This window comes from Onychostruthus taczanowskii, unplaced genomic scaffold, assembly GCF_017590055.1.
Source record: "Onychostruthus taczanowskii isolate IOZ18803 unplaced genomic scaffold, ASM1759005v1 scaffold164, whole genome shotgun sequence".
Lineage (NCBI taxonomy): Eukaryota > Metazoa > Chordata > Aves > Passeriformes > Passeridae > Onychostruthus > Onychostruthus taczanowskii.
This window is the reverse complement of record NW_024498840.1, coordinates 138,425-161,080: the sequence shown is the minus strand read 5'-3', so window position 1 is coordinate 161,080 and position 22,656 is coordinate 138,425. Positions and strand designations below refer to the sequence as shown.

Sequence of the window (22,656 nt, the reverse complement as noted above, 5' to 3'; positions counted from 1 at the left end):
CAAGTACTACATCATGAGAGTGTTGCTTAATGTCTTTAAAGCAGTCATGATCAGCCACAGAAGATTTTATTCAGTTTTACAATTATACATAATTATCTAGGGCTAAACACTCTACACTTTTTTTCAGTTATATCTGTTACTTCAGTAAACCTTCCCAAGCAGGAGGTAGTGATTTACTCCAGCATTATTTATGAGTTATCAGTTAGGGAAGCTGATTCCTCCTTGCTGGAATTATTTTATAGCTGATGATCAGAACATTATGGCTTCGGCCAACCCAACGGCATTAACTCCTCAGCGTTCTTTAAAAGGCTTTCTGGTTATTATAATCAGATAAATGTAATTCAGCCATTACACAGCACGGTTTATTCACTGCTTTGGCTGTTTGCTGTCGTTTGTTGATGCAGCAGAGGCTTGGTTTAAGCTACAGGAAAACACCTGCAGGGCTAATCCTTGAGCAACAACTTCAGCTCTCGCACACACCCCCATGCTCACAACAAAGTTTGCTTTTCTGTTTTCCATACACAAGACATGACAAACAATTTATCATGGAATGGTTTGGGCTGGAAGGGACATTAAAGTTCACCTTGTTCCATCCCCTGCCATGGGTAGGGACACCTTCCACTATCCCAGGCTGCTCCAAGCCCCATCCAGCCTGGCATTGGACACTTCCAGGGATCCAGGGGCAGCCCCAGCTGCTCTGGGTCCCCTGTGCCAGGGCCTCAGCACCCTCATAGGGAAGAATTCTGGACCAGCTATTTCAAGTCTTAAATTATCTTCTTCTACACATCAGCTGCGCTCCTGCTACTCTACACAGAGTTCCAGAGAACAGGCAGCATTTGGCTGCTTTAGCCCCAGAGGTCAGGCAGAACTAAACCACAGGTTTGTTTGGAGATCTGCTTTCCAAGTGCATTTGTAGCCACCATATCCAACCAGCACTTCCCAGATGCCTTAGATGTGAGGCAAACCACAGAATGCACACTCATGAACTGAGGAGCTTTTCCTCAAAATACTGCAGGCTTTTAGAGTGACCTAAATCAACTACGTGGGCAAAAACGAGCCCCTAGCAGCAGCAAGTCTTGGGCAAATGGTCAGCACAATCCATTCTGTGTATTTATCTTTTTATTATAAAGCTCCAATCTGACCTTTCAAAAGCTTCTGACATCCTACTTAACAGGAGTGGCAGACAGATATTTCTTTGTGTGTTATTCCAAAATGGTATGATTTTGCTTTACATTTTACCTACTTTTTTGGTTTGTATCAATACATACTATAGATCCTTTTCTCACCGTCCTGGCTTACACTTCACATCAATATTTCAACAGTTTTCATCGTCAGCCATTGTTATGCTAAAACCTAGGTGCTAGCAGAGCTCTATTTTTGAAGGTGTCTGCCAGAGCATGTCTCACTCAAAGCAGCCTGTCAAAGAAATTCACCCCCAACATGAACAAAGAGAGACTGAAAAAGTAGTTGATGTCATTTTATTTTTTTCAATATGAGAACAAGTCAGTGAGACAGATCTAGATTATTATGAAACATAGTAAATTAAGCTATTTGCAAGGCCTACTGAAATTCAAAATTCAGCAATCTGCCAGAAAAATTATTTTGAAATTATTTAATTAATCCATATTACATTTGGCACAGCCAACTCACAGCCCACACTCCATAAACCTTACCTCATCCTAACATGGGGAATTCCTCTCTAAGAGAGTTCATTTATGAAGAAGACATGGGATTCATTTCACGGCATCTTTATTTTGGAATGACAAATTTGCCAATTAAAAAAAAAAAAAAAAAGATGTGAAAGGGACAAGAATTCAAGGAAAGCCTGAATTCAAGCAGGCAGTTCGATTTAAGGTAAGCTGAGGTTGAACTGAAGTCACCTCTCATTGGAATCTACTGTAAAGAGAAGCAATTCCTGGTATTTTAAGATGTTTTATACATTTCCTCCTCAGCCATCAACCAACTCATGCTCATCATCACCTTTTCCATTAGCATAGAGCTGGAGAACGCTCTGGGAACATGTGCCTTCAATAATTCATCTCTCACACTAATAAACTCCTGACCAGTGGCTGCAGATGCTCCTCACTTCCATACAAACCCTAATTACTTCTCTGAGTGTGTTTATTAGCCTGGACAGCCGCCCACCTCCCTTTTCGGTTCCCTCCTTATCATCTTTTGCCTTCCCATGCAAATAAACACTCATAAAAGCCCGAAACCTCTTAAAGATCTTGTGGAGAACCACAGCCCATCTCCATCATTAGCTGTTAGCACAAAGGAGGCATCTTACAAGGATCCTCATTAGAAGGTTCTTCCAAAAAGCAGAGGGTAATCATCAAGGCAGTGGCACTCGGTTATTTAACACTTTTTCCTTCCTGCCTGGGATTCTCCCTGTTCCATCACATGGGCAGCAAGCTGGGGTCCCTTCCCTTGTTTTCACTTCAGCCACTGCACGAATTTCAGATCAAAAATCAAATAGCTGATCTGTAATCCAATAAGCAAAGTTATTTTTCAAGCAAATGTCTCTAACATCACTAACTCGATATTTCTAACGAAGCAAAAGGTAAAAAGGTCTTATAGCTGAGTCTTAAAGCAAGCAATCAAATTTGTACTGACCTTTTAACATGCACGTGTACTCTTTCCTCAGTTATAAGCATAAGCTGAAAACGTTAATTCAGAGTTGAGTATCAGCCCCTTGGCTTGGTTCTTATACTGTATTTACCACTGTTTAAGAAGAAGCATCTGAGATCCTTCCATAGCAATTTCACTGCTCCTAAGCAAAGGTTTAATAATTATTAGCCTGATTTTGTCATTTCTGAAAAAAAAAAAAAAAAAAAAAACAAAACAAAAGAAAACAAAACAAAAAAAAAAAGAAAACACCAAAAACAACAACCAAACAAATAAACCCAGCCAAGCCCCAATTCATTACAACAGTACCAGACTCCCTGGTATTGTGACTTTTTATATTTCACTTCAGTTGCTCAAAATCTATATAAATTCTTTTCACTGCACAGTTACTAGGCCAAAGTCAAAATGCTTTTCTCCCAGTTCAGCCACAATAGACTGATCTTCATCTCTTTCCCAGAATTCTAATTAAGTCCTTCTCATAACTGCTCAGAGAACGCAATAATATCCAATTTCTTTGCAATATTTATTATTGCAGTTATCATCTTGCAACAGCTACAGCCAAGTAAGCATCTGACCAAGTCCTAAAAAGTACCATTGTTTTGCTCAAAACCTTCTCCAAGTGCCTCAGTCCCAATCAATCTGAGACATGACTCAAGAGTGAAGGAATTCTGCAGATCCACAAAACCCATGAAATAAAAATTAGCTCTGAGTAGCAGCCAGCAGCCAAGGAAAATCAATTGCTGTCCCTGATCAGCACACAGATCACAGCTCTGCTTTCTGAACAAACTGAAGATGCCTAACTCAGTTATGGTCTGAAACGACAGAGACTGGGGACTTCTGCATTGTTACAGCTCAGCCAGAAAAGAAACAACTCTTACTGTTCAGTGCTCGGCCCTGTCCACCTGGCTAAGCCCACAAACAAACCAAAATGAGCCACGCTTCCAGTGCCATATGAAACATTTCCACCAGAAAACACTTCCTGTTGACAAACAAAGCATCAGCCCGACTTGCTTGCTATGTATTTCTAGGAAATAAAATAGTATTCCGCAGATTTGCTTGTAAAGATTATCACTCTACGCGATTACAGGATCAAGCACTTGATCAGATTTAAGTGTTCAATACACACTGTCTGTCTATTTACAAACACCTGGTGATAATCCCGTGTTGTCCCAGACAGAGAGGAATAAAAACCAGTTCTGAATAGTGAGTGTTTCTTTCTAGGTAACTAGAGGAAATAGTTATCTTTAATTATACAGCAAATAATTAAAATTATCAAAGGCCTTCAGGAATAGCATCCAGCCCTCTGCTCACCCAGACCGCATTTAAACCAGGACAAACATGGCCACCTCTGCTCCTGCCATTAGGAAAAGGATGTCATTTCCAAAGCTTTTATTCCTCTCAGTCTAGGACAATGGGGATTATCACCAGGTGTTGGCAAACAGTCCCCCCACAAAGCTGTGAGGTTCTGCAACTGCAGTAACACAGGCAATGGTTGTTTTCAGCCAGGTTTCACACTAACAGTGCCAGAGCCCAAGCAGGAATTATTCCAAATTATTTTCAGACATAAAACAGTAGCAACCTGCTATATAATTCTTCACTTGGTTCATGACAAATGAAAGTTCTAATTCTCTTAGGCAAACAGTGAATTATTGCAAACTGAAATAAGCTTTCAGTGAAGTGGTTCAACTTCCAGGACAAATGCACTTGTTAGATTAATCCCAGCTACATTTTCATCTGGATGCAGCAAAGAGGTCACTTCCAACACGCTGACCCTTGTCCCACAGGATTAGGACCTGCATTTAATACACATTCTGGCACAGCTACAGTGCCTGAAGTTTGCACAGCCTGGGCCATCACTTGAAATTGAACAGAAACCCCAGGGCAAGTCAGCTGAGAACTCCTAAGCTCCAATCACGATGGAATTCAACACAAAACTGCTGCATACCACCACGGCTTCTTACACATCTTCCAGGGAGTGAAAAGTCCCTTTATTTTCAGTGTTATTAAGTATGTAGCTACCAGTGGCATTTCAAGAACACATGAGCTAAAATTAGCAGACGCTATTAGCAGCACACATTTTTAAAAGGCCAACACTCCTAGCAGTAAATCAGAATGTGTTTTCATTAAACCTCACCTAGAAACTAAGATCCAAGTCATCTGGAAGGTGCTTGAGTTTAATAGAGATGAGCATTCTTTACTGAACGCTCAGGTGTCTAACAATACTCATCCGTAAGGATTCACACTGGCTGACAAAGCTACCTCTTCACTGAGACCTCCACGCCACTGCCAAAGCACTAGATATGGTGTTTTACTCACACCTCCGAGCCATTCTTCCATCTCCAGGCAAAAAATACCAATACAAAGTACAAAATACGAATTAACAACTTGAAATCTGTTTTTAAACCAGAGTGGTCCTCACAAAAAAAGTTACACAGCTTAACTAATAACTATCTAGCAGGAATTCAATAACATTATATCAACAGATTTGTCTCAGATGTCTCTCACTCCCCAAAGGACACAAACTTTGTAAGAGAAAACTTCCTCCTGTTTGCATACTCTGAATATTCAAGAATAATACATTAGAAATCAGATTGCCTTGGATTTCACAACACTGTTCAAATTTTGCAACTCTTCCATCATTGCAACATTTTTCTGCAAGTTTAGATTTTAGAATTTGAGAGTATCAATATGAGAACCACAGGTTTTGGGAAAGCTACAGCCAGAACAACTAGATGGAAAGAAACTGCACAGAAATGCAGCACAGTATTTGTAGAAGACATATTACAGTAAGCTAAAACACTTATTTCCACTGAAAACTTCTACAATTAAAAGAAATTCTCAACAAATTATCTGAACCCTGAGTATTTACAAAATAAGGTAAATTAAACTTCCAACATTCCTAGATTTACTGAAAATACAACAGCAAAGAAAACTCATTGATTTACCCTGGAATACTGTGAACTGTGCATTCTGCTCACAAGCACTTAATGCTTCAAGTTCCTAACTCCTGGTAACACCTTTCAAAAATAAAAGGTGAAAATTATATGGGTGACTGTTCAGCAATGCTGAGAATCTTTCACTAAAGCTTTGTAACTTGTGATGCAATCTAACATGCACTAAAAAGCTGAAGACATCAATCCTGTGTTTTTCACTGAAACACGAGATGACATTTCTGAAAAGTTGAAGATGTATGTTCTGAGCAGGGTGACTGCTCTGACTGGGCTCTGCCTGCACTCATCCATTATCAGACTACTCAAACACCTCAGTATCAGGTTAGCCAGGGAAAAGGAAGCATTAGGGCAGCATGAGGAGGGTGATCTATGCTGGCCTGTTAGCTTATTTTTTCATTCAATTAAATTTCCTGATAAATGTTTCCATGGAAAGTTTATATTGGCAGAATTCTCATTTCTACAGCACCCCGTGATTTCCCAGAGTCACTGACAGAGGGAATCAGCTACAGAGCCCTCTGAGTTTGTAGTGCAGACAGACAGGGAAGAGGGATTGAGTGAGTCAAACCAGCTTTGGACTCAAGCACTCACGAACATGGGGATAAATAACCATTTTTCACAAAATTCAAGCTACTCAATCCAAGACTTAATTGTGTGTTTTGGCCAACAGTTGCTCCTCTAAGTGCTGCAATTATCTCACCATTAAGGGATTACCACAGTAACACATTAATTACAAAATTATTTAGATTACCCCATAGAAAGCAGCCAACACCGAGCAGCATTAGCATAGGACAACTACTTGACTTCAGGAACACGCTCCTGGATTTCTGTCAAACCTAGGATACAGATTTGCCAAGTTAGAGAAATCCTTTATTCTCCACCACAGCGGTGTTGAGATTGTAACAAACTGTCTCTTTCACTCACAAGTCCGACAGACAACCTGACCGTCCTCCAAAAAGGAACAACTCCGCATAGTCAAGGTTAATCAAATGTTTGGAATCAAGACTAGATGCCCTTTCCTTAATATGGTTTGGGTTGGAAGGACCTTCTCTCCCAGAGAAACAGGTTCAAGTTTTTTAGGGCCTGAAGCTATTTTACAGCCCACTGAGGTGTTCAGTAAGCGAGAGTTTCTGTGCAGCATCCTGCTCTGCTTCTGCTCCTTGAGGAAAAGCACATTTAGGTGTAAGACAGCAATCCACCAAACAGAGCCAAGAGCCCTCCACCAGCAAATTAAACATCACAGGCTCACCCACTCTTCAACTACGCTCTCAGAAGGCCGTGAAGATCTGCATCTGTTTTTAGCAGGTTTATATTCTGCTGCTCAACTTTACCACAAGTCTTGCACATTTCTAGTATTATTTTCAGCTAAATCCAACCTGGGAATCAAGCAGCACACCACCTCATTTTGAATTCAAGTTGAATGGAAGTTGTAGTAATTCTAAGGCACAAAGGAGCAGAGTAATATAATCCTCAGGTTACAGACTATGCTTACCTGACTAGCTTAAAGAGGCTTTACTCTGTGGGGGTTTAAAAAGAATTAAAATAAAAGCTTACTATCCCACCCCCAAATCACTCTCAGCATCTTTATTTATTATTAATCAGGTCTCATCTGCTCAATACATCATTTCCATAAGAGTAGCAATCAGCCACATGTTATAAGAAGACAACAAATTCTGTGTCCTTTTCTCAACATAAAGCTTCCACCTCCTCAAGAGTAAACAAAGAGCAGAAGCTAAAACAGTTTTTTGCCTTTATGCAAGTCAGCTCTGGATGAAAACATGTTACAGAAAACAGATCTGATTTTCAATCTCAGTTATTTCCATCTTGTACCACAATTTGTCATTAGCCCTTATCTATTCCTTCTTAGGAATACTCCCCATCACCTCCCACTTGAATGTAACATAAATACAAGTAATTTAATGTACTGTTCTTTCAAAGGAATTAATACACTGGATTTTATTTTAAACAGGTCAAAGTTAACCGCAAATTCATACATTTGCTGACAAGTGGATGTAAGATGCAAATTAAACAAGTGCCAAGCAGTTAAAAATATTGTTTAAAAGTTAAAATAATGAGCATCAGCTGCTCATTATTACATAGCACAGATAAATGTCTAAATATAGAAATTAGTCTAAAAGTTGGCAATCACAGGGACCAGAAGCAGAACTGGATCCAGCAAATCTCTTCACGACATTCAAGCACATGAAAGTGATAATCCAGAAGCCTTCAAAATTCTCTCAAGTTAGGTCATTTTAGTTCCTGTCCTAAAGTCTCCCAGAACAGCTGCTTGTCCTTGACTATTACAAGAATTTGGCTTCTTTTTGCTTCCAAAAGCCAACAGCCTGCAAGCACTCAAAAAGTTTAGGAGAGTAAAAGCAATGTACACTGAAGATGCTGCATTCCAGCCATCACCTAGGTTCAATGGCCTGTTTGTCCCGCTTGGAAGTAAACTCTGAGCAAAAAGTGATCCTTTCAAGTGAGGAAACCACTCACTATCCCATACTTCAGGCATACACAGCTATCTTGACCATTAAAATCCATTTTTACAGCTCCATAGGAATTACTTAGAAGCTATTACAGCTAGAAAACAAATCTCGTGCTCTCTCCCCATGATGGTTTTCCATGTCACATCCCTCCCTCATCAACATCAGAGCTTCCACTTGTCCACATTCCCAAGGACCCATACACAGCTCCTGGGCTTTCCAAGTCCATTGGTTTTCACTCAAGTGCTTTGGGTTGCAGACAGACACATCTGCATGTAAATTTTTAGTAACTGATTCAAGCTCCAGGGCCAGCAGCAACCACACTGGGCTTTCAGTTCTCTCTGCTCAATGTGGAACTGCTCCTGCAGTAGCTTGGCCACAGCATTCAAAACACAAAACCCACCACGGATGCCAACAGATGAGCCACTGTCACTACTACAGAGGCAACATTTTCAAGATACTTACTGTACTACCTCCTAAGACTCAGGTTTTACATTCTGCTTTAAAAACTGAACAAAAATGAGACTTGTCTAATTCTTTGGTTTTTTAAAGTAAACTCTGAGCAAAAAGTGATCCTTTCAAGTGAGGAAACCACTCACTATCCCATACTTCAGGCATACACAGCTATCTTGACCATTAAAATCCATTTTTACAGCTCCATAGGAATTACTTAGAAGCTATTACAGCTAGAAAACAAATCTCGTGCTCTCTCCCCATGATGGTTTTCCATGTCACATCCCTCCCTCATCAACATCAGAGCTTCCACTTGTCCACATTCCCAAGGACCCATACACAGCTCCTGGGCTTTCCAAGTCCATTGGTTTTCACTCAAGTGCTTTGGGTTGCAGACAGACACATCTGCATGTAAATTTTTAGTAACTGATTCAAGCTCCAGGGCCAGCAGCAACCACACTGGGCTTTCAGTTCTCTCTGCTCAATGTGGAACTGCTCCTGCAGTAGCTTGGCCACAGCATTCAAAACACAAAACCCACCACGGATGCCAACAGATGAGCCACTGTCACTACTACAGAGGCAACATTTTCAAGATACTTACTGTACTACCTCCTAAGACTCAGGTTTTACATTCTGCTTTAAAAACTGGACAAAAATGAGACTTGTCTAATTCTTAGGTTTTTTGAGTCCATATAAGATGGTAATACAACAACAATTTGGCAATACACAATCTTGAGGACAGCTCATAATCAGTATTATCCTGTTGCCATCACTGCTGCTTTTCTAGACTTTTATGTAAATTTCAATCAGATATCTTCAAGTTCAAGCCCACTGCACTTGTTCTTGATTTTAGGTTTTAACTCCTGAATGTGTAATAAGTGCCTGTTACACCCAGAGGTAACAATTCTCCTCAATCCAGAGATGATCCTGGAGACCCATCACACAACCCAAGGACCCAAGAGTGATTATAACAGGAACCAACCCAAACAAAGAGTCACAGGGTAGGAGAGGGTTTTTCTGGCACTCTGTGGTGTTCTCCACACTCTATTCCCAGTGAAACCTGTACCTTAATCCCTATCCAGGGAATATATTATCCTGACAACAATAAATGTCCTGTCTCTGCTGACATATCTAGCTAGGAAAAGCCTTTTTATTGATGGCATCAAGTTCACAGAAGCAAAACAAGAGACAGATGATGAAATAACAGACACAGTTCATACTCAGAAAGAACACAGATTTACACAACTGTGTTCATCCCTGTTTATAGCAGTTTGCTGGTTTGCCTTTTTTTTTTTTTTTTACTTACAGCCTCAATGATCATGTTTGAAAAAGATCTAATCCCATTTGTAATTGTAATTTATCCAAATTTCATTTCCCTAATGTGGCATCACTCACCAGCTTTTATCAAGTATCAGCACTTACCTAGCAGGCAATATTTCCACCTGCTGAGTAGAGAAGCAGTATGAGAACTACACAAAACCAGCTGCAGAAAGTCAGACAAGAAGGAGAAATGTCTCCACGTTGCATGGTAACACAAGTTCCTCTGACAGCACCTTTCACTGAAATTCAGGAATACCAGACAACTTCTAAAACACTCCAGTGTTGCTTTCTTCCAAGATGACAGTATTTGTATTCAAGCTTCCATCCAGCAGGTAGCTTGTTCAGCCTGAGTACACCACCTTATTTACATATTAATTTTAAAAATAATCATCCAAAACACCAGCAGTAGCTACCTGCGTCCCTGCAAATTCTGACAAATTTCATTTTCCCCATTTATCAACCGAGTTTTTAAAAAGCTATTGGCCTAGTTAGCAAATCAAGGGATATAAATGCGAGCTTTAATTTTAATAACATGTCATTACCTAACAACAAGTAATCCCTAAAGGGACGTATTTGCACTTTTTAGGTCACTGAAGTATTTTGCCTCTTGCTGTTGACAGGCTATATTCAAATCACAGCCAAACACCTGTATTTAAATGCTTTTTGCTTCCAAATTGACTAATTTCTTTCAGCTGTCTGTAATCTCATTTCAGTGCTTGCTGTGAGAGCAAGCCAGTCAGGCTCAAATTAGAAAATTTGATATGATTAAAGTGTCTAAATCACCTTGCAATATTAAGTTTGAGATAGATTAATGTTCATTTTGTCAAACACCCACTTTAATCCAATATGTTACAGAAGCAAAGCAATCCTCCCCATTCACACAGAGAGCAGCCTGTACAATTCTCAATCTGAAGAAGCAGCTCCCTCCTGAAACAGCTCTTGCCTTATTTAAGTAAAGATAAAAGTCATCTCTTTAGACTACTGCATTCCATGATTTATGGAAATCAGGATTTTCGCTATCAACCTGGAAACGCAAAATCTCTCTGGTTTATATCACACGTCAGTGGTTTGCACAGTAAAATAGTGAAAGCACATATCCTCTACCAGAATCACAGCCAAAACACCTTCATTATCCCAACACTGCATGAACATCTCCATTTTATTTGCCTTATGTTTTCCCACTGCAGCTTCTGCAGCACTGACATCACCACCACCAACTCAGAAGGCACACCGTGTGTTTTCCATTACCTAAAGCTGCACAGACAGACATACTCTGCCTTCACCATACAGATAACACACAAAAACTATTACCATATAGATGATGGCAATTTTCCAGCTTAAAGGGGAGGGGAAGCATGTTCTGGAATATTTTTTCAGCTGTTGTTTAAATCCCACAAAGAACAACAGTGAGACTACATGAAAGCCACTGAATTTCGCCTTTAACATTACAGTGACTAAAGTGGACCAGCACTTGAATTCGGCATTTAAAGCAAAACAAGAGCCCCCAGTTGTTTACATTTGTCTGCAGACCAGTTTTAAAACACATGTGATGCTCCATCCTAAAAGCTTTTGTCAGATAATTTGGAGATGATTAGCAAGCGAGCAATTAGTACATGCAGTTCACATCAACTACCACGCCAATTAGCATCATAAATCAAACCAGCAACCCTCTGACTGTATCCTATTATGCGGGAAGCAAGATGTTCCAGTAAGCACGATATTCCCAGACAAGTGATGTCTTTCTGGAAGCCACCTAAGGCTCCTGACCTCAGCTCAAATACTACTTTTATCAGATATTAAGCAGCCATCAAGGCAGGTGTCTGCTGTAGGTGCTAATCACCTGGCACAGACACACATCCCTCCCTCCAGCTCAGGGGTCACACACCCGGGTATTCAGCCCAGCTTTTGCCCGCAGCAAGCTGTGCCCCACCCAACCTAAATTTCATTTGCAAATAAGTCAATAGCCAGATCCTTCCATCCATAAACTCATGTACTCTTGTACATCCAGATGCTATAAAATGCCACAACCTCATACCGGTGAGGTATTTTTAATGCAGGTTAAAATAAGACTCTTATTTTGCATGAGAAAAATAATGAAAGGGCACTAAATGGATGAGTCGCCTCAGGGTATAGCAATCGTTTTCCTCAGCTTGTTTCTGCTCCTCCCTGCTTCCATTTACTCAGCTCCAAGGGTGGAACTACAGATTGCCATTCAAGTAGCAGAACAGCCACAGAAAAATGATAAACCACTCCAGCAAGGTCCCACCTGCACTCAGGCTGCAGCTATAGATTTCTGCTGTATTCAGAACATACCAGCACAATTGTCAATTCTTACAGTCTCATCATCCATCATTCATGTCACCACCCTGTGCAGGGGGCTCAGAGGTTGGCCCAGGGAGTCTCAGAGATCTTTCAACTCCAAGCCTGAACAGCAATTCAAAACTAATTTTAGGAAGGAAAGCTATTACTCAGCTTTATTCTCAGTAGAAAGAAAATAATCCTATTAAATCTTTAGCATGTATTGAAAATATGAACAAAGCTTTACTACAAAAGCACTTGAAACTCTGCTACATCATTGATTTTATGTTCATGACGGCAATGGTACATTATTTTCCTTCATTGCCATTATTTATTAGCTTTGATAGTTGATAATTGTACCCTTGGCAGCACAACCAATAACACCTTCTGGCCAGAAACAGAGATGGTGCAATTCACGACAAAGTGATTTTTATTATCAGAATCCTCACAATCAAATACTCAACATCTGTAAAGACTTTCCAAGCTATCATTCTAGTTTTAGTGCTCAACAGTGATCCAAATCAGAGATTTACAGCCCATCTTTCTCTCTCTCCATACCTGCTCCATAACCTGCATCTCAGAGCAGCAGATATTAAGCTGTACGTCACTTCAGTGATAGTAAGTGCCTATCTCTGACTTTTGATTATTTCTTAACAGGCCAAATTTGTCATGTCACACCACCTCACCTAAATATAAACACCTACCAGGCCTCTCCATGAGCTGTACTATGGCTGTCACAGTTTACTCTGACCAAATATTAATTAATGTTTTCTCTTTCCACACGGGAATAACTCAACTCAGACCATTACGTAAAATTTACAAAAGAAAAGACATCAATATTCAAACCTAAGAATCCAGTGGCAGGTCAATTACTCCTTCTTACTATTTCAGCATTACTAAATGGATGAAATAAGTTTCCAAGAGATCCTTTGCACCCTGCATCAGATCAACTTTTCAAAAGCAACACAGGCAATTTCTTAGGCCGAGTCTATGATAAGAAGTGCCATTGGTTCCTACTGCCATAAATTGGCTTTATGGATTTCTTGGCTGCATTCGTGTGCTACAGCTGCCACAGGAAGGCTGAGGTATGATCTGATTTTTGCCTTGGAGACATGAAAATTACTACAGACATTCAAGCCGCCTCAAGGAATTTCACTGAATGAGTAATTCTGGCTGCAACAGTACAGAAAACAGGTGGGGAAAAGACTATTCCATCAATTTGCACCTGCTAACCTAGTTCAAAACAGCAGATTTAAACTGCAAAGCCACCATCATTTTTATGCTTTGAGAACACTCCTAGATCCTTTCTACAATGCATTTACATAGCTCTAAAACTACCCACCCTAAATTTCTAGGCAAGCCTACTTAAGATTGTTTCCTGGACCTGGACACGTATTTCAACTTCATGTTTATCAATCCATTCACAGCCTTTAGACATTTCAATCTCCTTCCTCACCTCCCTAGTTATGGAGCCTTTCCCTGAGTCTGGCTGCTGTATCTTTGAGGAAATTCACTGCTGGATGAAAAACAGCAGCTGTCCAAACACTGTCTGATCTTGCACAGCAAGGTCACCTTCCAGAATCACAGAATCTCCTGGGATGGAATAATCGTGATCCACAAGGATCATGGATCCAACCCCCACCCTGCACAGACACCCCAACAATCCCACCCTGGGCATCCCTGGGAGCACTGTCCAAACTCTCCTGGAGCTCTGGCAGCCTGGGGCTGTGCCCATTTCCCTGTGGAGCCTGGGCAGTGCCCAGCACCCTCTGGGGGAAGAGCCTTTTTCTAAAATCCAACCTAAACATCCCCAACACAGCTTCATGCTGTCAGAGATGCTATAACAAAGGCTTTTACAGATACTGGGGGAGAATTTAGGGGGGAAAAAACAAAAAAAAAAAAAAAAAAAAAAAACAGGAGAAGTAACATCTCTTCAACACTAAAGCTTTCAAGTCCAAGATGATTCTTACCAGGCACAAAATTCCTCATTGGTCCACACACCGGCCATCTCCAAATTCACATGCCAGGCACCTGAGTTGGGATATTGCCCAAGTGATGCAAACAGCTCCTGGCACACAAGGAGTTAACTCAGACACACCAGCACTTGCCAGGTTAAATAGGATCCATTTAAATGATTGCTGTCTGGGCATTCCAGTGCCATGCTTTTAGCATATTTCCTCTGGAGAGCACAGTTGCTGTGATACCAAAAAGACAGGCGTCCTGGCTGCTGTCCTGAGCATGAGAATCTCAAACAAAGATAAGGATCTCTCACATTCGAACCTACTGTATCTGTATAACCGAGTACTGATGCCAGGAAACCCTGCAACAGTGACTGACTGGCTGTGTCATTCCTCCCTCTGGTTATGGGACTGGAGAAGACAGTTGTAAATTATACAGACAGTGGTAGATTTAATAAGAAATTTACTAAAAGGAACAACATCTGTGGTTTTAGTTTAATAGAAAATACAAGCACTACCAAGTCAAGGTTTTGAGTTAAATCATGTTGAGCATTGATTTGGTCTAAGCTATAAACAGTTCCTCAATCCCTTTAAAACAATGGAAAAAAATGAAAATTTAAGCTTCTCACAGACAAACACAAAGCAATACACTCAAAGCTATAGATTCAATTCCAGTGCTCCCCAGAGTCCCTTTGCTTGCCCATATCTTTCCTTGGGATAAAGGGAAAATTACCAAACAAAGTAACTGTCTCATCATTGGGTTTACATTCATTACCCAACTATGCAAACTAGTAAAGCTACAAAGGAAACACTGAAATTACATCTTTCACACAGATCAACCCTGTGGTTTTAGCTCTGGCTTCCTGAAGTGGTTAACTGAAGCTTATTTAAGCAGTAAGAAAGAAAAGTGAAAGAACAAGTCATTCTCTGGTTTAGAAATGCACCACTATCTTAGCACCCTGTCATCTGTACCACTATGCAGGCTCCAAATAGATTACTCAGGATCCTGAAACTGCATTAATGAGGCTGAATGTGCACATACTGATTAAGTAACACATCTGCTTCTACCCACTTAAGGAAAAATGATTAAATACTTCCAGAGGGCTTTGGAATTGGCAGCTGCCCACAATGGACTCACCACCACCAAGGAAACCTGACATCCTCACTATTTCCACTTTGGGACTAAAATTTAAAACAAACTTTCTAAGAAATTCCTGGTAGCCAAAATACATCTAAGTGAGACGTTACCTTATCTCTAACATGGATGACAAGATTTATGCTGCATTTATAACCTTAGGACAATTACATGAGAAGAACAAATTAACTGCAAACAACTTCCAATCGAAAACTACGAGGAAGTGGTTGAAAAGTCTCTCCTTACAGACACCAGGTTAAAATCACCCTCCTTTTCAGTCTCCATTGGTACAGAAATCACAAAAGTCAAACATCAAAAACCAGCAGCATCCCAACTTGTCCACATCTGGCACTGTCTTTGCTCTGATGCATGGTGTGAGGACAGGCAGGAACACAAAAGAAAATGTGTGCCACAGTTCTCCCTCAGTGCAGGTGACTCAAGTACAAACAGTGCTTAAAGGCAGTCAAGGACAAAAACTAATATAACAGAAGACAAATCTCTTACTCCCACAGACATTAGGATTATCAAAACTATTGAATATACCACTTGCTGTCTCAGAACAGAAAACTTTATCCACAGCAGATTACTAAGCAATCATTTAGGATTTGTTCCACAACTGATAGAAAGCTGTGTGTACGAAGGTCACACAGAAAACCCCTCACATAAAAACTAACAATTGCAGAAAGGGATGTTTGAAATGCACTGTCAGGAAAAGGTCACACAGTTGAGATGCAACTGAGTTCTGAGATTTTTTTGGAGCTTACATTACCTTTTCTTCAAAGTCTGCTAAAAATATCAACACTACCATTCACCTTGCTCATTGGTAAGGACAAAACCAATCCCAGTGGTGACGCAGTAGAGAACAGAGTATTCCTGAAGTCCGGGGAGTTGTTCAACTGCGTGGCACTACTCCAAGCCTCTTTCATTAGCCAAAACGAATGCGGGATTTTCTTAATTTCACTTACAAACATACTGCAGCCTGACAGTTATAAGTTCATCCCTTAAATATTAGCAATTAATGACATACCTCGTATTCCCACCTTTGTTTTCACAGCATGATCAAAGCTACAAACCTATTCCTTCAGGTGGCAAAGTTAAGGCTAAGACCATGGCTACTTCAAGTGCTGGGAAAGAAGCACTTCTCCTAATTGGAAAGTAAGTCCTGTGAAGACACTTAGCTTGAGCACCCATGTCACCTCCCGGAAACCAAAACTGCCTAATTGTTACTGCTCAGTACAATGCAGAACACAAACACAGCAACCCAGCTTCCAAAGTGTTTCCTTTTCCCAAGTGCCTGAGTTGAGCAAAAGCAAATCCAATGTCCTATCAGCTGCACTGCCGAGTGCCCCCTCTTAGGAAGCAGGACTCACTTGCCAATTTGAATAGAAATAAAAACAGTGAGATGTATACACAGCAGCATGAACTCTTGTATCAGCATTATTGCCCGCTGCTTTCAACTAATCCCCCAAAGCAAACGGTGGGAGAAGGCCGGCACACTCCCAGAAAACTGGAAAGCCTCACTCCACATTTGCTCCATCAACATCAGCTGATCCACAGCAGGCCTTCTTTTCTGCCCCCAGGAAAGAAGTTATCCTCAAAAGTTAATAGTTTAAGGCTTTCCTCTTGATCTCTAAGTCTTCTGCGCTTGCTCCAAAGCATCTGATATTTAATCATGCAGCTTTTGCAGAGAACAGCAGTGAAGCATATAATTTAAAGCCAGAATAAGACATTCCAGGAACTTCAGACACAACTCTCCAACCTAGTTTTTAGTTTACCGTGCAAGTACAGTTAATATCAAGCACTTGAATCTTCTTGTTTACCCACACGCTGGAGTCCGACATCTTCAGCATTAAAAAGAAATATAGAAATATCTTTCCATTTGCATATGAGCCACAAGAACAGCAAAACGTGTGCTGCATTTCACCAACTTCTTCACACTGGAGGTCTACAAACAATAAGAGTAGATCACAGAATGGTTTGGTTTGGAAGGGACCTTCAAGATCATCCAATTCCACCCCCTGCCATGGGCAGGGACACCTCCCACTATCCCAGGTTGCTCCAAGCCCTGTCCAACCTGGCCTTGGACACCTCCAGGGATGGGGCAGCCACAGCTCCTCTGGGCACCCTGTGCCAGGGCCTCAGCACCCTCTGGATGTTACCTTTGAGCCAGGTTAACAGCTCAGGCACAAAGGTGCTTGTGCACAATCAGCAGAAAAGGGCATTAAGAGACTTGTCCCCAACACGTTGGCCTGGCTGTGACAGGAAACAATCCTCACCCAAGTCGATGCTTACTGTGTTTGTGCAAGCTCAGAATCGACCTGGATACACTTACTCACCTGCTCTGTGGCAGATTCCCCACACCTGAATCACCTGGATTTAATCCCCCTGGCAAACCAACAAAACCATCACATTCCCATGCTCTGTTTGTGCTCACCCAGCAAAGTTGGAGAGCTACAACAATCAGATGCCTCTAAGGTTCAGGTACTTCAAGAGTTCTAGATCCACCCTAAATTACTTCATTTTCAGGAAAGTACTTTTAAAAGTGACCAGAAGGAAAAAAATAAAGCAAGGTTTGTATCTTCTCCCATTTTCTCCCATCCACACACTTGCCAGTGTATCTTTGCACTGCCTTGAGCAAGTTATTTCCAAATGTACAATCTCATATTTTCCCTAAGACTTAGAGTATTTCTTGATAATCACTTAATCATAATTTCAAAATTAAAACTCGCATTTACAACATGCCAGCTTAAAACTTAATTTTTAAAAGAAAAACTAGAAAAAAGATCACTAAATGCTCTGGAACACAGCAATTCATATCTGCATGTCTGATATGCCATTCTTACCAATTAAAGCAGTAATTTCCCCTTAAATAAATAAATAAAAACTACTTGAGATGCTCAACACCTGATGCATAAGCATGTTAGCACTAAGCATATTCATATTTTTATAGACTATTAATAATGTGTACATCACATTATTAATAGTCTATAAAAGTGGCTGAAGTCCACTTTTAAAGTCTTTTCGTGAAGCATTAAAAATCAGGTTTTTCACCATCTTTCCTTGGTTTTCCATCTTGCTAAAGTTTACCAAAATACAGTGCTAGTCTCAGCCTGGATGATGAGAAACTGGAACTGACATATTCAGCTGTTACCTATCCTTGCAGATCACCACACCGTGGAACCTCAAGATATTTTCAGTAACCCAAAGGCCACTGAAGGCAATTCCTATTTTCTCTCCCTGTTTCTAAGCACACAACATACTTGGCATAAGGAACGTTTAATGTTGACCAAGCAGTGGTGCTGTGAACTACAGAACATGCAAAGGCAGATTTTACTACGGTAAAGTCTGTGTATAAGTCTAATAGTATTAATTACACTGTCATTAAACTAATATAACAGTCTAAGTTACTGTAAAACTGATTGGATACCTAGCATGAATTTCCTACAAAAAATACAGAACAAATGCCTTTGAACTGTTGACTCTGCAACTCTGAGACACTCAAGAACCTGGAATCAGCCCACTTTTATTTTAGCACCTTTATCCACTGAGGAAAAACTAGTGAAGTACTATCAGCCAGAACTCTTTTATCCACTATAACATGTAACTTAGAATAATACAGGGCAAGAAATCTCTGTGCAAAAAAGTAAAGATAAATCAATTCAGGAACCAGTTTAGCACTTGCTCTCTTCATATTAGATAGCACTCTTGTACTTGAATATAAACAATGCTGCTGAAGAGGGAGTTTGAATTTCAGATTATTTCAACAGTCTTTGGTCCAGCAAGTATGCCTAGACACTCCTATGAACTCCAAATGTAAGAGAAACTCCAAATGTAAAAAGGAAGAGGGTTTACATCACCAATGAAACCTGAAGTGCTGGAAAGAGAGTGCCACTCTGTAGAAAAGAAAACTCTAGGTATCAGTAATAGGAACTCTACTTCACTCAAAGTCCCAAATTGCTTAAAATTCCAAGCATGTTCTTCTCCAGAGCTGTCAAACCTCTCTTGAGCAGGAGAGTATTAAACAAGCAGTTCAAGGAGCACATCTAGGCTGGAGCTGATGTTTAAAGCAGCCTGAACTAACAAGTCTCTACTCTTCTCTTTACGGGGTACAGTTCTCCTTGCAGTGGAAGGAACTCTTCCAGGAAGTCACTTCGTATTTTCTCACAGCAGCCACATGCCAACCACACCACAGTTCCTGTCAGTGAACTTCAAGTACCCTGAGGTTAAAAGATTTTGTGATTTGGGGAGTTATCTGTATAACACTGAACTCTTTGCAGCAAAATTGGAAGGTAACCACCACCACAACCCAAATGTCTGTTTTTCCTACATACAACATATGGCACTACCACATGGATTTAAAAGCTGCTATCAGTGAGAAAGAGTTAGCTAAAGGAGGTTTATCAAAAAATACAGCCTGGTGGAGTTGTAATCTAAAGGCGTGAGGAGTTGTAATCTAAAGGGGTGAGGGGTTGTAATCTAAAGGGGTGAGGAGTTGTTGTTTTATCTCTAACCCTGTAACTATTCAATTTTTAAATATTTAAGAGGTAGTTGAAGAGCCCTCAGAAGACATACAATACACTCATTTTCTAGATAAATCGTTCCCATCTATCAGAGCCGCTGCTCTCATGACTCAGTGTCCAATAAAAGTTAGACAGCAAATTATCTGTGAAGGTTTTACTCATCCTCTCAGCTCTTGAAACATGTTTTTAGACTGCTATTTTGGTTTTCAAGTCTTTGTGATTGACAAATGCGCTGAGCCACAGTTAGGTAACAAATCATTAATACATGAAAAGACTAACAGGAGTCACATGCTAAGGAGATAACTACATCCAGTGCTTCACATCCTCCTCCCACTTCCACACAAGCTTGGCACATCACTAGAGCCTAAGCATCTTATTCACAAACACATTTACACCACGGAAACATGTCTTAATTACCACTTGAAAAAACGCTCTGCTGAAGGCACCATCCATCGCGCAGAAATCCAAACACCAGCAGCACGGAGACGGGGACAGTGCTTCCCACCAGATGTATTAATAAGTTTTAAACTCCTCAGGAGAGGAAAGAAAAGGCAAAGCACCCTCAGGAGGGGACAGCCCCACACCATAATCTCAGCAGTGACTAAGAAAGCAGAGAATATGCACAAATCTCTAGCACACACATGGTCAGATGTAGCTACTGAGCTGGGGACTGCTCTGTAATAAGTGACAGGCGCTGCCAGCCTCCCTGCGTGCCACACAACACACTAAACCCAAAATGTTAACTGCTCTTAAGAACCAGGATGCCTGTCTATTCAAGCTCCACTGCTCAAGAGGCACACAAATAAATCTTTCAGGCAACAATCTCAATAGCAGCTTTTCCATCGGGACTTTTTGATTACGTATCATTTAAAAAACAGCTAGGCCACCAACACAAGGTTTTAGGCGGCTCTGTCTCAGCTGCTGCACATCACACTCTGCTACCTTGAATCCCTTCCAAAACAGCGACAGGATACTCCAGTTGGAAAAGCACACCATGTGAAGCTCAGCAAGTTATCATGCAAAATAAGTCATAAATTTCTCCACAAAATACATATTCCTAGCCAATACCGTTTGCTCTTTTTAACTCCACCGACAATTAAGGAAAAATATCTGCAGACTTCCCTACGCTGGTGATTTCTTTCCTTATTTTGTGCATCCTAAGCAGTTCCAGCCTCTGTAGTGCTCCTGCGGGGATACATGCACATAAATCTAAGCTTAGAGGGCTGTTATCTCCATCTTGCCTCCCGACCTGTTTTTACACTACTGCACAGAGCGATACCGCTCCATAACCCAGCTGCACGTCTTGTTTACCCACTTCACACCACCAAACCACAGCCCCACACTGTCTCCATCACATGCTGCAGGGAGCGCCAAACAAAATTTCGTTTTCCGGAACCCTTCTGCAGGCAAAACAAGCATCATCTTTCCCACCGTACCCCGGCCCGAAGGAGCCCGCTGCTCTCCCCCACAGCAGCAGGGGACGAGTAGCAGAACAACTTCTAAACCCCACAAATCCCAACACAGGGGCCACAAGGCCATGCAGCGCCAAGGAAATAATGGGGACCAAGAGGGAACACCTCCGGCTCCCTGAAAACGCCAGCCACGAGGGGTGGAGGAAGGGCAGCCCGGGGCGGCTGCTGCCCAGGACCCGCGGGCCATGGGCTGGGGGACACGGGGGGTGCAGTGCAAGGGGCTGGGGGAGATGGAGGAAAGTGGGGAGCAGGACCATGGGTTTGGGAGATGAGGGGGAGCATGGCCATGGAGGAGGAGGAGGGGCGGCATGGACAGGGCTGTTTACGGGGTGGCGGTGGGGGGGAAGAAGGGGAGCAGGGAGGGAGGGGTAAGAAACAGAGCCATGGGCTGGGGGAGGTCTGGGATGGATAAACACAACCATGGTCTTGGGGAAAGGCGGGGGGGTGGGGGTGGATAAACAGAGCCATGCGCTGGGGGAGGCTTGAGACGGAGAACACGACTGGCGCACGTCTGGTGCGGGGGAGCAGAGCAGCGAGCTAGGCGAGGTTTTCGGGGCGCAGGGCCATGGGCCAAGGAGGTTTTGGGGGGTGCAGGGCCAGGGGTTGGGGGAGGTTTTGGGGCACCCTCCGCTACTCGCTCCCTCTCCCCGCCGTGCCGCGGCCGCCGTCTCACCTTCGATGGCGATGACATGCTCGCGGATCTGGTTCTGCAGCACGGGCTCCTCCACCCGCTCCAGCAGCTCGTAGATGGAGTAGATGTTGGGGTGCACCGACTCGAAGCGCTGGATCTCGGCCCGGATGGCTGCCGAGTTCGCCAGCTGCTGCTGGTAGTTCATGGCGCGGCCGCTCCGCTCCGGCCCCTTCACGCTGAGACCCCCGGGCGGCGGCGGGGGCGAGCTCGGGCCGCCGCCGCCGCCTCACTCACCGGACACCCCCCCGCCCCGTGCCGGGCCGCCAGCAGCGCCTTGGCCTCGCAGCGCGCTGTCACTTCACGACGGCGGCGGCGGGGCGGGGCAAGGCCGCCCCCGGCCCCATGGAGGGAGGGAGGGAGGGAGGACCCGCTCCCGGTCGCGGTCCCGCCGCCCGCTCAGCCCCTCACGGCTCCCGCTCCTGCCGCCGCCGCCCCCGGCGCGCGCGACCCCCCCACTCAGCCAATGGCCGGGCCCCCCCCGCACGCGCGCGCCCCCGCGGCAGCCAGTGGCCGGGGCCCCGCCACGGCCTCGCGCCCTCCCGCGCGCTCGCCCCGCGTCCTTCTCCGCTTGCCCCGCTTCACGCTGGCGCAGGCCACGCCCCTCCCGGTGAGGTCACCGCGCAGGCCCCGCACTGCCCCACCCTCGGGCACGCTGGGAAATGTAGTCCGGGAGGGAGGCGCTGAGGGAGGGTTGGGGTCGTGCCGCTCCGCGTCCCCTCGGGGACACCGGACCCGCCCTGCTCGGGGGACTCG

At 42.8% G+C, this 22,656-nt stretch overlaps 1 protein-coding gene across 4 annotated transcripts in view; it reads right to left on the bottom strand.

The window, feature by feature from the left end:
* AGAP1 (ArfGAP with GTPase domain, ankyrin repeat and PH domain 1) overlaps window positions 1–22,454 on the bottom strand; it is a 306,975-nt gene extending 284,521 nt beyond the window's left edge. For all 4 annotated transcript variants that reach the window (XM_041399539.1, XM_041399540.1, XM_041399541.1 and 1 more), the window contains exon 1: window positions 21,886–22,454. In XM_041399539.1, the coding sequence (XP_041255473.1) occupies window positions 21,886–22,048 (163 nt within the window). In that variant the 5' untranslated portion in view covers window positions 22,049–22,454. The remainder of the gene's footprint in view (window positions 1–21,885) is intronic.
* Between the last annotated feature and the right edge of the window lie 202 nt (window positions 22,455–22,656).